At 45.3% G+C, this 10428-nt stretch overlaps 1 protein-coding gene across 3 annotated transcripts in view; it reads left to right on the plus strand.

The window, feature by feature from the left end:
* The window catches only part of kirrel3l (kirre like nephrin family adhesion molecule 3, like), a 33662-nt gene extending 23488 nt beyond the window's left edge, over nt 1–10174 (plus strand). For 2 of the 3 annotated variants that reach the window (XM_071470669.1, XM_071470670.1), the window contains exons 4-15: nt 855–1012; nt 2562–2712; nt 2924–3029; nt 3364–3512; nt 3649–3776; nt 4999–5125; nt 5276–5376; nt 6073–6271; nt 7100–7219; nt 7379–7488; nt 7654–7743; nt 7864–10174. In XM_071470669.1, coding sequence (XP_071326770.1) covers nt 855–1012; nt 2562–2712; nt 2924–3029; nt 3364–3512; nt 3649–3776; nt 4999–5125; nt 5276–5376; nt 6073–6271; nt 7100–7219; nt 7379–7488; nt 7654–7743; nt 7864–8358 — 1934 coding nt within the window. In that variant the 3' untranslated portion in view covers nt 8359–10174. The remainder of the gene's footprint in view (nt 1–854; nt 1013–2561; nt 2713–2923; nt 3030–3363; nt 3513–3648; nt 3777–4998; nt 5126–5275; nt 5377–6072; nt 6272–7099; nt 7220–7378; nt 7489–7653; nt 7744–7863) is intronic. The other variant, XM_071470671.1, reaches the window with a different exon arrangement.
* The last annotated feature ends 254 nt before the right edge of the window (nt 10175–10428 follow it).

Below are 10428 nucleotides of genomic sequence, written 5' to 3' on the forward strand. Positions count from 1 at the left end.
CAAACATTTTCATAAACATAAATAAACATAAACGTAATAAAATCAGCTGCATGGATCAGGAATCTGTGATTCATCTTTATATGGGGATATGAGGAGTGTTAAAGAGAGAAGTGGGCTTTTTCTCTGCATTTGTATGTTTGTGCACATGTGTGTGTGTGTGTGTGTGTGTGTGTGTGTGTGTGTGTGTAAATCAATGTGGCCAGATGAGACCAAAGCAATCCTGCACAGTCAAAGGAGTCAACGGCGGGAGTGCAGTCAGGGGAATCGGCATTGAAATTAAAATCACCTAGCACTCGGATTCCATTAGTGTCCGTGCCGCGGCAGCGGAAGGACCTCTGACAATTCAGATACACACAGTGAAATTGGTTCGGTGGAGGGAGCGAGAAAGGCCAGCACAAACCCCATGTTTACGCCTTCTCTTATTGGTTGGGGAGATAGACGCCTTCATCAGGGGTGGCACGCTTGGCTTGCCAGTGGTGCGTGCAAAACCATGCAAATAAATGAACAAATAAGCAATTCAGTTGAAACATCACTCTGCAACAGTAAGAGCAAACGGAGTAATAATGCTACTCTCAAGAAAGGAAATAAATAAGGTTGAGTGAGTTTTTTTTTCCAAATGACAACTGTTCTTGGTCTTTTCTTCTGCCTGAAACTACACCTTGTTAAACAGATACATGACCATAAGAAGATATTGTTTGCCTCTTTTGCTGTTGTGCCATATTGATACTGAGCTAAAAGCAATAACAAGTTCAATATCACTATGACTTCTTTGTGGCTCTGTGCAGGCCTGGAGCTGCAATGAGTTTTTTTTATTTTGCTTCTGTTTTGAGTGGTATGTTTGTTCTGCTTTACAGTTCCTCCTTCAGACCCTGTGGTGGAGGGCGGCCCTGTTGTACGTCTAAAGGCCTACACACCACACAACCTCACCTGCAGAGCCTCAGGAGCCAAACCTGCTGCTGAGATCACCTGGTACAGAGACGGAGAGGTCATGGAGGCTGCAATTTATTCCAAGGTACAGTGAGAACAGATCTTTGCCCAGCATTATCATTCAATCACTAACACCCACACACAATATTACAAAATATAACAGCGGGCAGGAATAAATGCAAAGCTATTCAAAACAGAAATATTTTCTCTTAGGGCATAATACTCCCTCTCTTTCTCTTCCATTTCTCTTTTTTATTTTTCTCATCTTTCTTCGGTGGTCTCTCACCATTTTTTTTTCTATCATCACCCTTCTCTCACAAGATTTGTTCGCTCACTCTCTGCAGTCCCCCTCCCATTTTCACTCATGCCTGACCCCCCCACTCCTTCCCCTCCTCTTCTGCCTCCCCCTTCCTCACTCGCTAGCCCCCTCCCTCCACCCTCCATCCCCCCTCCCTCCACTCACTAATGCAGCGACACTACAGCATAACTGGAGCATGCCAAAGCTCAGACAGGCATGAGTGTTTCATACAGTAGAGCTTCTGCAGAGAAGAAATCACCCACAACAATGCAGAAACACAATGGGGATGTGCCGGAGCGTAAGCCAGCCACGGCTGGGAAAGTGTCACATTTTTCATGCTCTCTGACCACGCTAAACGACGCTAAACGCCACATTTAAGGAAGCGAAATCCTGCAGTGAGAAGGGAGGGAAGAGGACTAGAGGGGGGAGGGGGGAGGAGAGGAGAAGAGAGGAGAGGAGAGGGGAGGAAAAGAGAAGAGAAGAGAAGAGAAGAAAAGAGAGGAGAGGAGAGGAGAGGTGGAACAGTGGAGAAAGGAAAGAGAAAAGAATGCAGAGTTACATGGTGAGATAGTTTTGTGGAAAAACAAAGAGAATTTCCAACTTTAGGTAGTGAGGCTGGGGGGTGGAGAACGCTTTGTCCGAGTGAAGGGTGGTGACAGGGAGTGATGTGATTTGATGTAGCATAAAAATGCTTTTTGTGTGTCTGGCTGAGGAAGTGAAAGGCCTGCTCCATTGATTTGGCTGTCCAGGGAAAAGGCTCAGCTTGTCCTTGCTCTTCTCCAAAGATGTGTGACACTTCTTCCTCACTGTCACCACCCTAAAAAACAGACACACAGGCACCTTGGCCATCACGTTTTTTTTTTTTCTTTGTGTGTGTGTGTGTGTGTGTGTGTGAGGAAGAGAAGGAGAAAGTGAGACAGCAGTGGGCCACATCTTCAGAATCTACACCTTTCCTCACTTAGGCGTATTGATTCCTGTGAGCAGTAAATAGATTTAAAAGATGATGACAAACAAGGAGCGCTGACGGGGAACACTCTCAGAAATGTGGGAACAGCACAATATCCCCTGCTGCATCATAAAATATATGATTTAACTGCCATGCCAAATAACAGGATGGCAAATGCCTCACACATGAAAAAATAAGACCTGCAATGTCATAGAGATATTCCTAAGTGGCGCGCTCACAAATGGCATGTGACATGCTCGTGCAACACTGAGCTGATTTTCAGTTCTCCTAGATTGTAATGTCTCATTGTAAAAGTATACTCTGTAAACTGTTTCCCCCGACTTCCAGCAACATCTAACAGTCACTCTGTATTGTTGCCCAACCCTACAGACACTGATGGAGGATGGGAAGAGGGAGACGGCTGTCAGTATGCTTCCAATCATCCCCGAGGATAGCGACTCTGGACGCACCTACACCTGCAGGGTTCTTAACCCAGCTGCCCCTGCTGGACGACAGACATCGGTCACTATCAACGTCCAGCGTGAGTGTCCCGGCATCAGCTCACCTATTAAAAAAAAACAAAAAAAAACACCATCACAGTATTGTAGCAGAGTGTATCTGAAAATCTGTAAAGCACATCTTATTCTGTTGCACCGTTAAGGGATGAATGGTAGCAAATAGATTATACTAAATCCAACAAAGTCCTGTGTAATAGATTTGTGTCAGTAACACGACAATTTTCCTCCTCACAGACCCTCCCTCAGTGACTCTATCAGTTCAGCCTCAGACTGTGACAGAGGGAGCCAAGGTTCTCTTCATTTGCTCTGCTTCAGCCAATCCCGAAATCACCGGATACAGGTATCCATCCTTTGCTATTTGCTATTTATTCAAAATTATTCTCTTGCACACAGACCCAGCAGATATTAACACCTGAGATATCATAGTATAATCTTTTAGCTAGATACGATAAGCTGCAAACATGCAATCTGGAGTAGAGGAGAAACCAAAGCAAAGCAGTGCAAGGATGCCATGTGTTTAGTAGATACGCTGAGCGAAATGAGCTGCTTGATTGGCAGCATTTGATTGTGATTGGCACAAGCCGTGAATCAGCTAATAGCCACTTTGACACACATGGCTAAGTACCTTCCCCGAACTAATGCGACCGTGTTATGTGATTATTCATCTGTCCCAGGTGGTCGAAAGGAGGAGTTCCCATCTCTGAAGCAAATGGGGACAGCCTTGAGGTGACAGTGGACTACTCTTACTTCACAGACCCTGTCTCCTGCGAGGTGTCCAACTCTGTGGGCAGCACCAATGTCAGCACCCTGGTCGATGTCCAATGTGAGTTTAACTGGAGGCAAACACTGTATAGAATGTGGATAAACTGCGTATTCTGAGATTTTTTTAGAGGCATATGGTATTTTTAAAAGCAGTCTCTTATTGATTGTATCTGGCTGTCTGTGCTGTTTCACCCTAGTTGGCCCCAGACTGCTGTCAGAGCCAAAGCCAATGACAGTGGATATAGGGATGGATGCATCCTTTACTTGTGCATGGACTGGAAACCCTCCTCTGACTCTGGCTTGGACCAAGCAGGGCTCCAGCGTGGTAAGGCACCAAACACTAGTCAACACCTTATCTCAGTGGTAAAGCTTCAACACCATTCCTCAGCACCATCCCTCCAGAGAGAAACATTCACACATGGCCTTGAGGCATCAATCCCTCACACTTTTCCCACACACATTCTTTTTCAGGCTGAATCTTCAACAGCTCCTCTCACCATGCTCCCTAAGGGCTAAAGCCTCTGGCAGAAAACTGTCTGTCCACTGACAGATTCATTCAACATCATCAAAGCACATGCCATGCCGTCATAGCTCTAAAGCAATCAATCGATCAATCAATCAATCAGTCAACAAGTGAGCTAAGGTGTGGTTTTATAACAAAATTATAACATGCACAGCAACTTTTAGAGCAGCATCTCTCCCTCTCAGACATTAAAAGAAGGACCGACTCTGCTCTTGAGTATCCATCTCCTCAAAGTCAATTTCCACCTTCGCCTCACATCATCCTGGTAAAAGTCTTTCAGTGCACACACCATCAGTGGGGACATCCCATAGGAGCTTCTCTCCTGGCAACTAATATAATTTCTGAGGCGATGCTGAAGAAAACTCCCCCAGTAAAGAATGCTGTGGGATGGCATAAGCGATGCTGTCATCTCAAAGAAGGAATGCTTTCAGCCCCTCTGAGGGAAACGCGCAGACATTTTTCTAATCCACCCACTGCCACTGTCCCTCACACAGCCACGAGTAATGGATTAATTGGGTTAGCCTGTAAGTGTGTTGAAATAAAAAAAAAAAAAAAAAAAAAAAATTGGAAAGAGTGAGAGGAGGGGTTGTGTGGAAAGGGGGGGGGGGGGGGGGGGGGGGGTAAATGGATTAATCACAGCTTGATGGAATGACAGGATCAATGAGCTAAGGAGTGAGTGAGGGTAGCTGCTCCAAAGGCTAGGGCCCACTCACACCATAGTACGCTCCGTTCTGTCCCCACTGTTTAATTACAACAATCTCCCCAGCAGCACGGTCACTCAGCGGTGGCTGGAGTGCTTAATGCTGTGATTAAAGCTCTTCACAATGAAATTAAACTCAAACCACCAGCATTTGTTACAATGGCCAGCCCACCTCTGTGCAGCCTCCACAATGAGTGGGCCACTGATAAAGGTCCCGGTCTCCTTTGTCTGCCTCTTCTCCCCACCACCTCGCTCTTTCTCGCTCTTTTTAGTTCTTTCTCTCTCTCACACACTTCTCACTTGTCTCTCTGGATCTCTCACTAGGTGCTCAGTAATGGCAACACCTTGCAGCTTAAGGCTGTTACCCAGGAAGATGCTGGAACATACACCTGCAAGGCCATCGTACCCCGGATTGGAGTTGCAGAAAGAGACGTCACTTTAACCGTTAATGGTGAGTGGCTTCTTTTCAGACAGTACAAGGTTGCTCTACTGTTTGAAACAGTCTGTTGAATGTAGCATTAAGATTGATATTTGGTTTTGGTCAGTATTTCACAATGTCCCTTTTCTTTTTTCTTCTCTCTTTCTTTCTTCCTCACATCAGGCCCACCTATCATCACAGCAGATGCCACACAGCACGCTGTAAAGCACTCCAAGGGCAAGCTGGAGTGCCGCGTGGGAAGCAGCCCCCCACCTGATAAGATCGTAAGTGAGGCTCGTATTTGTGTTGTGTGTCATTCACTTATGTTTGGGAGCTTGCACACTCCTCCTAGCCACACCCACATGAGAGCAATCACTCAGTGTACCTTTTTCTCCTGACCTCACCTTCACACCTTTGCACCAACACATCTCCACCTGCACGTGCTAACAAATACACCCGCACACATATTCACAACTGTAATTGCACAGACATTGACCGGAGACATGGTAGAGTTGGGGGAGCTGTGGGAGACTGGCTTCATGCCGTTTTCCACCAAACCACATTCAATTAGCGGCCCAAGAGGCATCGCTCAGCTGACCCTGTTGAACTGCTGAACGTACGCTGGGCTGAGAGAGGATAATTAGGGTGTAAGGAGGAGTGAGAGACAGGTGCCCTGCTGGCCCTGCGCTAGAGACAGCAGAGAAGAGCCTTATTTCATAGTGCAGCTACCTAACCCTCCTTAGGCCTCACCTGCAGGGCAGACGTGGGAGGCAGCTTAAACATGAGCCTGTCAGCCACGGTGCACCTTCGAGGTCGGCAGAGAGAAAGCAGAACAGAGAGAGAAACTGGTGTTCAGTCAGCGGCAGGCCTGGATCTAAGGATAAACAGCCACGCAGGACTCTGCTTTGCTCACCGACAAGGAATTCTTCACAGGAAAATGACTGACTCCCTCTTGTCTGTCCTCTTGCTCCTCTCCACAGGTGTGGACCTTTGGAGACATGAGCCTGTCCTCTGGTTCCTCCGGTCGTTACTCAGTGCAGACTGTAACCAGCGACCATGGAGTCGTGTCTTCTCTGGTGCTATCAGAGACTCTGGCACAGGATTTCCAGTTGCGCTACAACTGCACCGCTTGGAACCGCTTTGGCACTGGCACCGCCCTGGTTACATTAAAGGAGCAAGGTACACACTGACAGAAGTAATAATCCCTGTACAGAAGTTAGATTGATACTCTCAGTTGCTGTGAAGGGGGCCAGATTAGGTGGAAGCAGTGCCCCTGTCTTGTGCTTATCTTAATTATAGTCCTCTAATCGATATGATTTAATCAGCAGATGGTTCCTTTAATGAATATGTTTGCCCCATAACATAGATATTGATTGGGGACAAAAGTCAATTAGAGGAAGCCACATGTGTTTGCGGTCGGACTCATATTCTCTATCACTGAATCAGAGCCAAGTTCATCATCTCAGGCTGCAGCCCCTTTAAGTGATCTTAAACTCAAGGCACTAGTACTACTACACTGGAAGCCTTTGTTGCAGCAGACACCAAAAAAAAAAAAAAAAAAAAGGTCCTCGCCAGTAATTCACATCAACCTAGCAGAGTGGGGTCTCCAGAGAAATGGGCAGCGGCATCTCCTTGAATCTCTAATTAGATTACTGTCTATTGCTTCATTGCATGTCAGGCCTTGTTACCCTTCTTTCGGAGAGATTAGAGACAATAGCCAGGCTGTGGGATGCCGGATTGCCCGCACGAGCATATGCTAGCTGTGAGCAGGCCTGGGCTCACTGCAGATGAATTTATATAAGCGCTGATGTTTCTGGGATTAGCAAGACAAATGAATGGATCTATTTCTTCCTTTGGCTCTGATCTGCAAATTCCTGACAATGACACTTATGCTTTACTATCTCTCATTTCATCCCTCCCCTTCTCCTGACAACTATCTTCCCCCACACCCTCCCCTACATTTTTCTTCTCTCTCTCTCTCTCTCTCTCTCTCTGTTCTTGCTCCAGAAGCCTTGCCTATGTTGATAATTGTTGGTGGAGCAGTAGGTGGAGGCTGTGTCCTGCTCATCTGTGTCATCACTCTGGTCTCCCTCTGCTGCAGGCACACAGGCAAAGGTGAGCTCAACGGTTAGTATGAGCAAGAGGGTCCTCAGCCAATTCTTCAAATCAAATAGATTCAAGTCTTTTTCATTCATAAGCTGAAAATTGAACAGTTTGTTCAATTTTTGTGCTATTGTCATTGTCTCGCCTGGTAATGTCAAGTAAAACACTTTTCAATCCCCTCAGGTAAAAGGTGCACTCGTCTTTCCAAGAGTGACATCAGAGTTCAGATTGTTCACAGTGATCACAACGCTACACGTGGCAATGATGACGAGGAGGACGTCAAAGAGCCCATGGTAAATTTCTTTGGTTCTCATGTCTTCATGCCAGATGTCTCTTTTGCCGGTTAGGGAAAATTCCCATTAACACTGTAACGTAACGCTCAGACTTGATTTTGTTCTTATTCAAGTGAGATCTTGTTCATCCTAGTTATTCTTCAGAAATGCTTGGTCTTCCCTCAGGCTCCAAACAGCAGCGAGTCTCCTGGGACGTCGCGCACAGAACACAGCGACCTTCTGGAAGAGGAGGAGGATGAAAGATCGGACATCAAGGTAAAACTTAAAACACCTATTTGAAGAAACTCTCTCAAAATAGCAAGGAAGCATTATTTTCATCCCTTATACATGAAACTGTAAAGTTCACGATTCATTTTTTTTCTCTGCCTCGTATAGGACCCCACCAATGGCTACTACAATGTCCGTGGCCATGAAGACCGCCACATCCGCAGCAGTGGATTCTCTGAGTATGTGCCCAACTCTCGACCAGTGTACACTCCATCGCAGCTGCCCTCCCCCAGCCCCGTGTACGGCCAGCATGGCTCACAGCCTCGCATCTATGACTTCTCCCACCGATACGCGACCACCACAGCAGGCAGAACCTCATATGAACAGCAACAAGCTGCCCAACAGCAGCAAGCTGCCCAGCCAGCCAGCATCTACCCCACTGACCCCCTCTACAGTGGCTCTGCTTACCTACCTGCTACCTATGGTCGCGCCTTCACCAGCTACGTTAAGCCTGCTTCCTATGAGAAGGTGGATGCGTACGACCAATCAGATCAGGCCAGCAAGGTGTCCAGCTCATCTCGCTTCTCTTATGCCTCCTCACAAGTGTCCTCCCAGCAGTCTGACTATGGCCGGCCCTCACAACGTATGCAGACTCATGTCTGATTGGACAAAAAGAAATGGAGAAAAGAAGAAAGAAGAGTACAGGAGCAATGAGTAGTTAACTATTGTCACCTCCACATACATGTGTGGCTGGACTAACATGAACAGACTTTCTTTACCTGGACGGTCCTTCAAGGACATGTTTGGACAGTATTTGGAGGGAGTCATGTGATTTAGGTTATGGGATAACCAACCTGTTGTGACAGATGGCAGGATCTACAGTACTGCTACCTGTAAAGCTCCTGAGCTGGAGAATTCAGCAGATTGTGATGTTCAAGTCAAACTTATGATTACAGTGTGATACCTCACCAGGTTATCTGTACATGATGACCACCCAAACCTGTGGAGATATTCTGTCAGTGCAAGGGCCAACAAGAAAATAAATCAAACGCATCTCCTAAATTTGGGTGGCCAAAAACGACTGGGGTAGCTGTTTAACTGCATTCCAGAGTCTACTTTGTTTCAACACTAAATGTCCAACTCGACCTCTAAAATAACTCCGAAAGAAGATATTAAAAGCTAAGACATATTTGAGGAAAAAAACAGATATGAACAACCTATTTTTGTCTGTCATTTGATGTTTTGTTGGCATGCGAAAGGAATTCTAAGCACATTTGTGTCTCTATCATCAACAAAAGACTGAGCTATCCACAGAGACAGACATAAACTATTCTGCACAACAGGCTAGCACGACTGACCAACAAGTGCTGCAGGCACTGTACTGTATGAAGAGTTTAATCACCGGTGGAATACTTCTGGCCTGAGCTTCTTCTGATTATAACCCTAACATGTTGGACTTAGCAGTGTTGCTTATCGTTGGATAAGAGGAGGAGAATGTGTATTTTACCCTTCATTCTAAGGAAGGACTGTATGTTAATTGTGTGTTGTACCAAGATGGACAAGGCAAGGCCATGAAAACCCAAAGATGGCGATAATTGTATAGGGGAGAACAAGGGGCTGTGGCTGAATACTGCAGTCCTCTCCCTGGTACTGTTTTCTGATGTGTTTTCCGATTGTAAAATGAAGAATAGGGTATTATCAGAACAATCAAAAGTGGTGGTTTGGAAAATTGGTGGCAATCTTGAACTTGAAATAAACTTGAAAATGAATGCAGCATCTTCAGCAGGCTCAGGTGGGGTTAAGACGTGTAAGGCAGTCCTAATGTGGACCATACACTCTCAAGTTTTACAACTCAATCAAATTGTCTCAACATGTTTACAAGAAACAGTACTACCCTGAAACACTACGTATCTGTACAAATGGCTGAGCCCATACTTTCTCTCTGTTGCATGCAAATGATGTGTCTAGTGAAAATCTTCAGCGTTTATATTCATGTCCATTTCATGTTTGAGACATTGGTTTCTGCACCTGGCCCAGTTGCATCCCTCTTCCTGGATGTTTCAGTATGAATGCCTGTACTGCCATTTGTCTAAGAAGCTGTTACCAGGCAGCCTGATGAGAGAACAAATGTCACTTAAAGTGAAGAGGCAAACATCATCGCTTGTCTTTATTTTTATATTTTATATAAGCCTTAATGTACAGCGTGTAAGCTGCTCTATTGTAAAGTATCTTTATATACATATGTATCTATCTTGGTTGATTTATTTGGGTCCACAGATTTTCTTCTCTAAGTTGTTCATCAATCACTGAATGCAGTTACTATGCTTTTTTTTTTTTTTTTTTTTTGGAACACAACTAATTACCATTTGTTTGTTCATTCTTTTAATAATGTATTAAGAATTTTATTTGCTAAAATGAGCTATCGTTGCTTGTACCTTTGTACACATATTTATATTTAAATAAAACCATTTCCGATAAACAGCTGGTTGGTGTGAATCCTGAGAGTTAATCAGCCTGGTGAGTAGCTTCATTGGGCATGGGGGAGCGGTGACAAACAAAGCTTCCCATGTAGCAACAATGATGAATACATAAATTAGCAGCACTGTCTATGTTGATTTTCCTATTCCCCCAGTGGTGCGCTGCTTTTAATGAAGACAGATGAGATAGCAGAACCCCCACTGTATGTGTATCCACCTCCCGAAGCCGACGTGCCCATCTTGTAGGGTAATAGGA

The sequence above is a fragment of the Trachinotus anak genome, unplaced genomic scaffold, assembly GCF_046630095.1.
Source record: "Trachinotus anak isolate AG129_WGS33_773 ecotype Australia unplaced genomic scaffold, CSIRO_AGI_Tana_v1 ptg000032l, whole genome shotgun sequence".
Classification (NCBI taxonomy): Eukaryota; Metazoa; Chordata; class Actinopteri; order Carangiformes; family Carangidae; genus Trachinotus; species Trachinotus anak.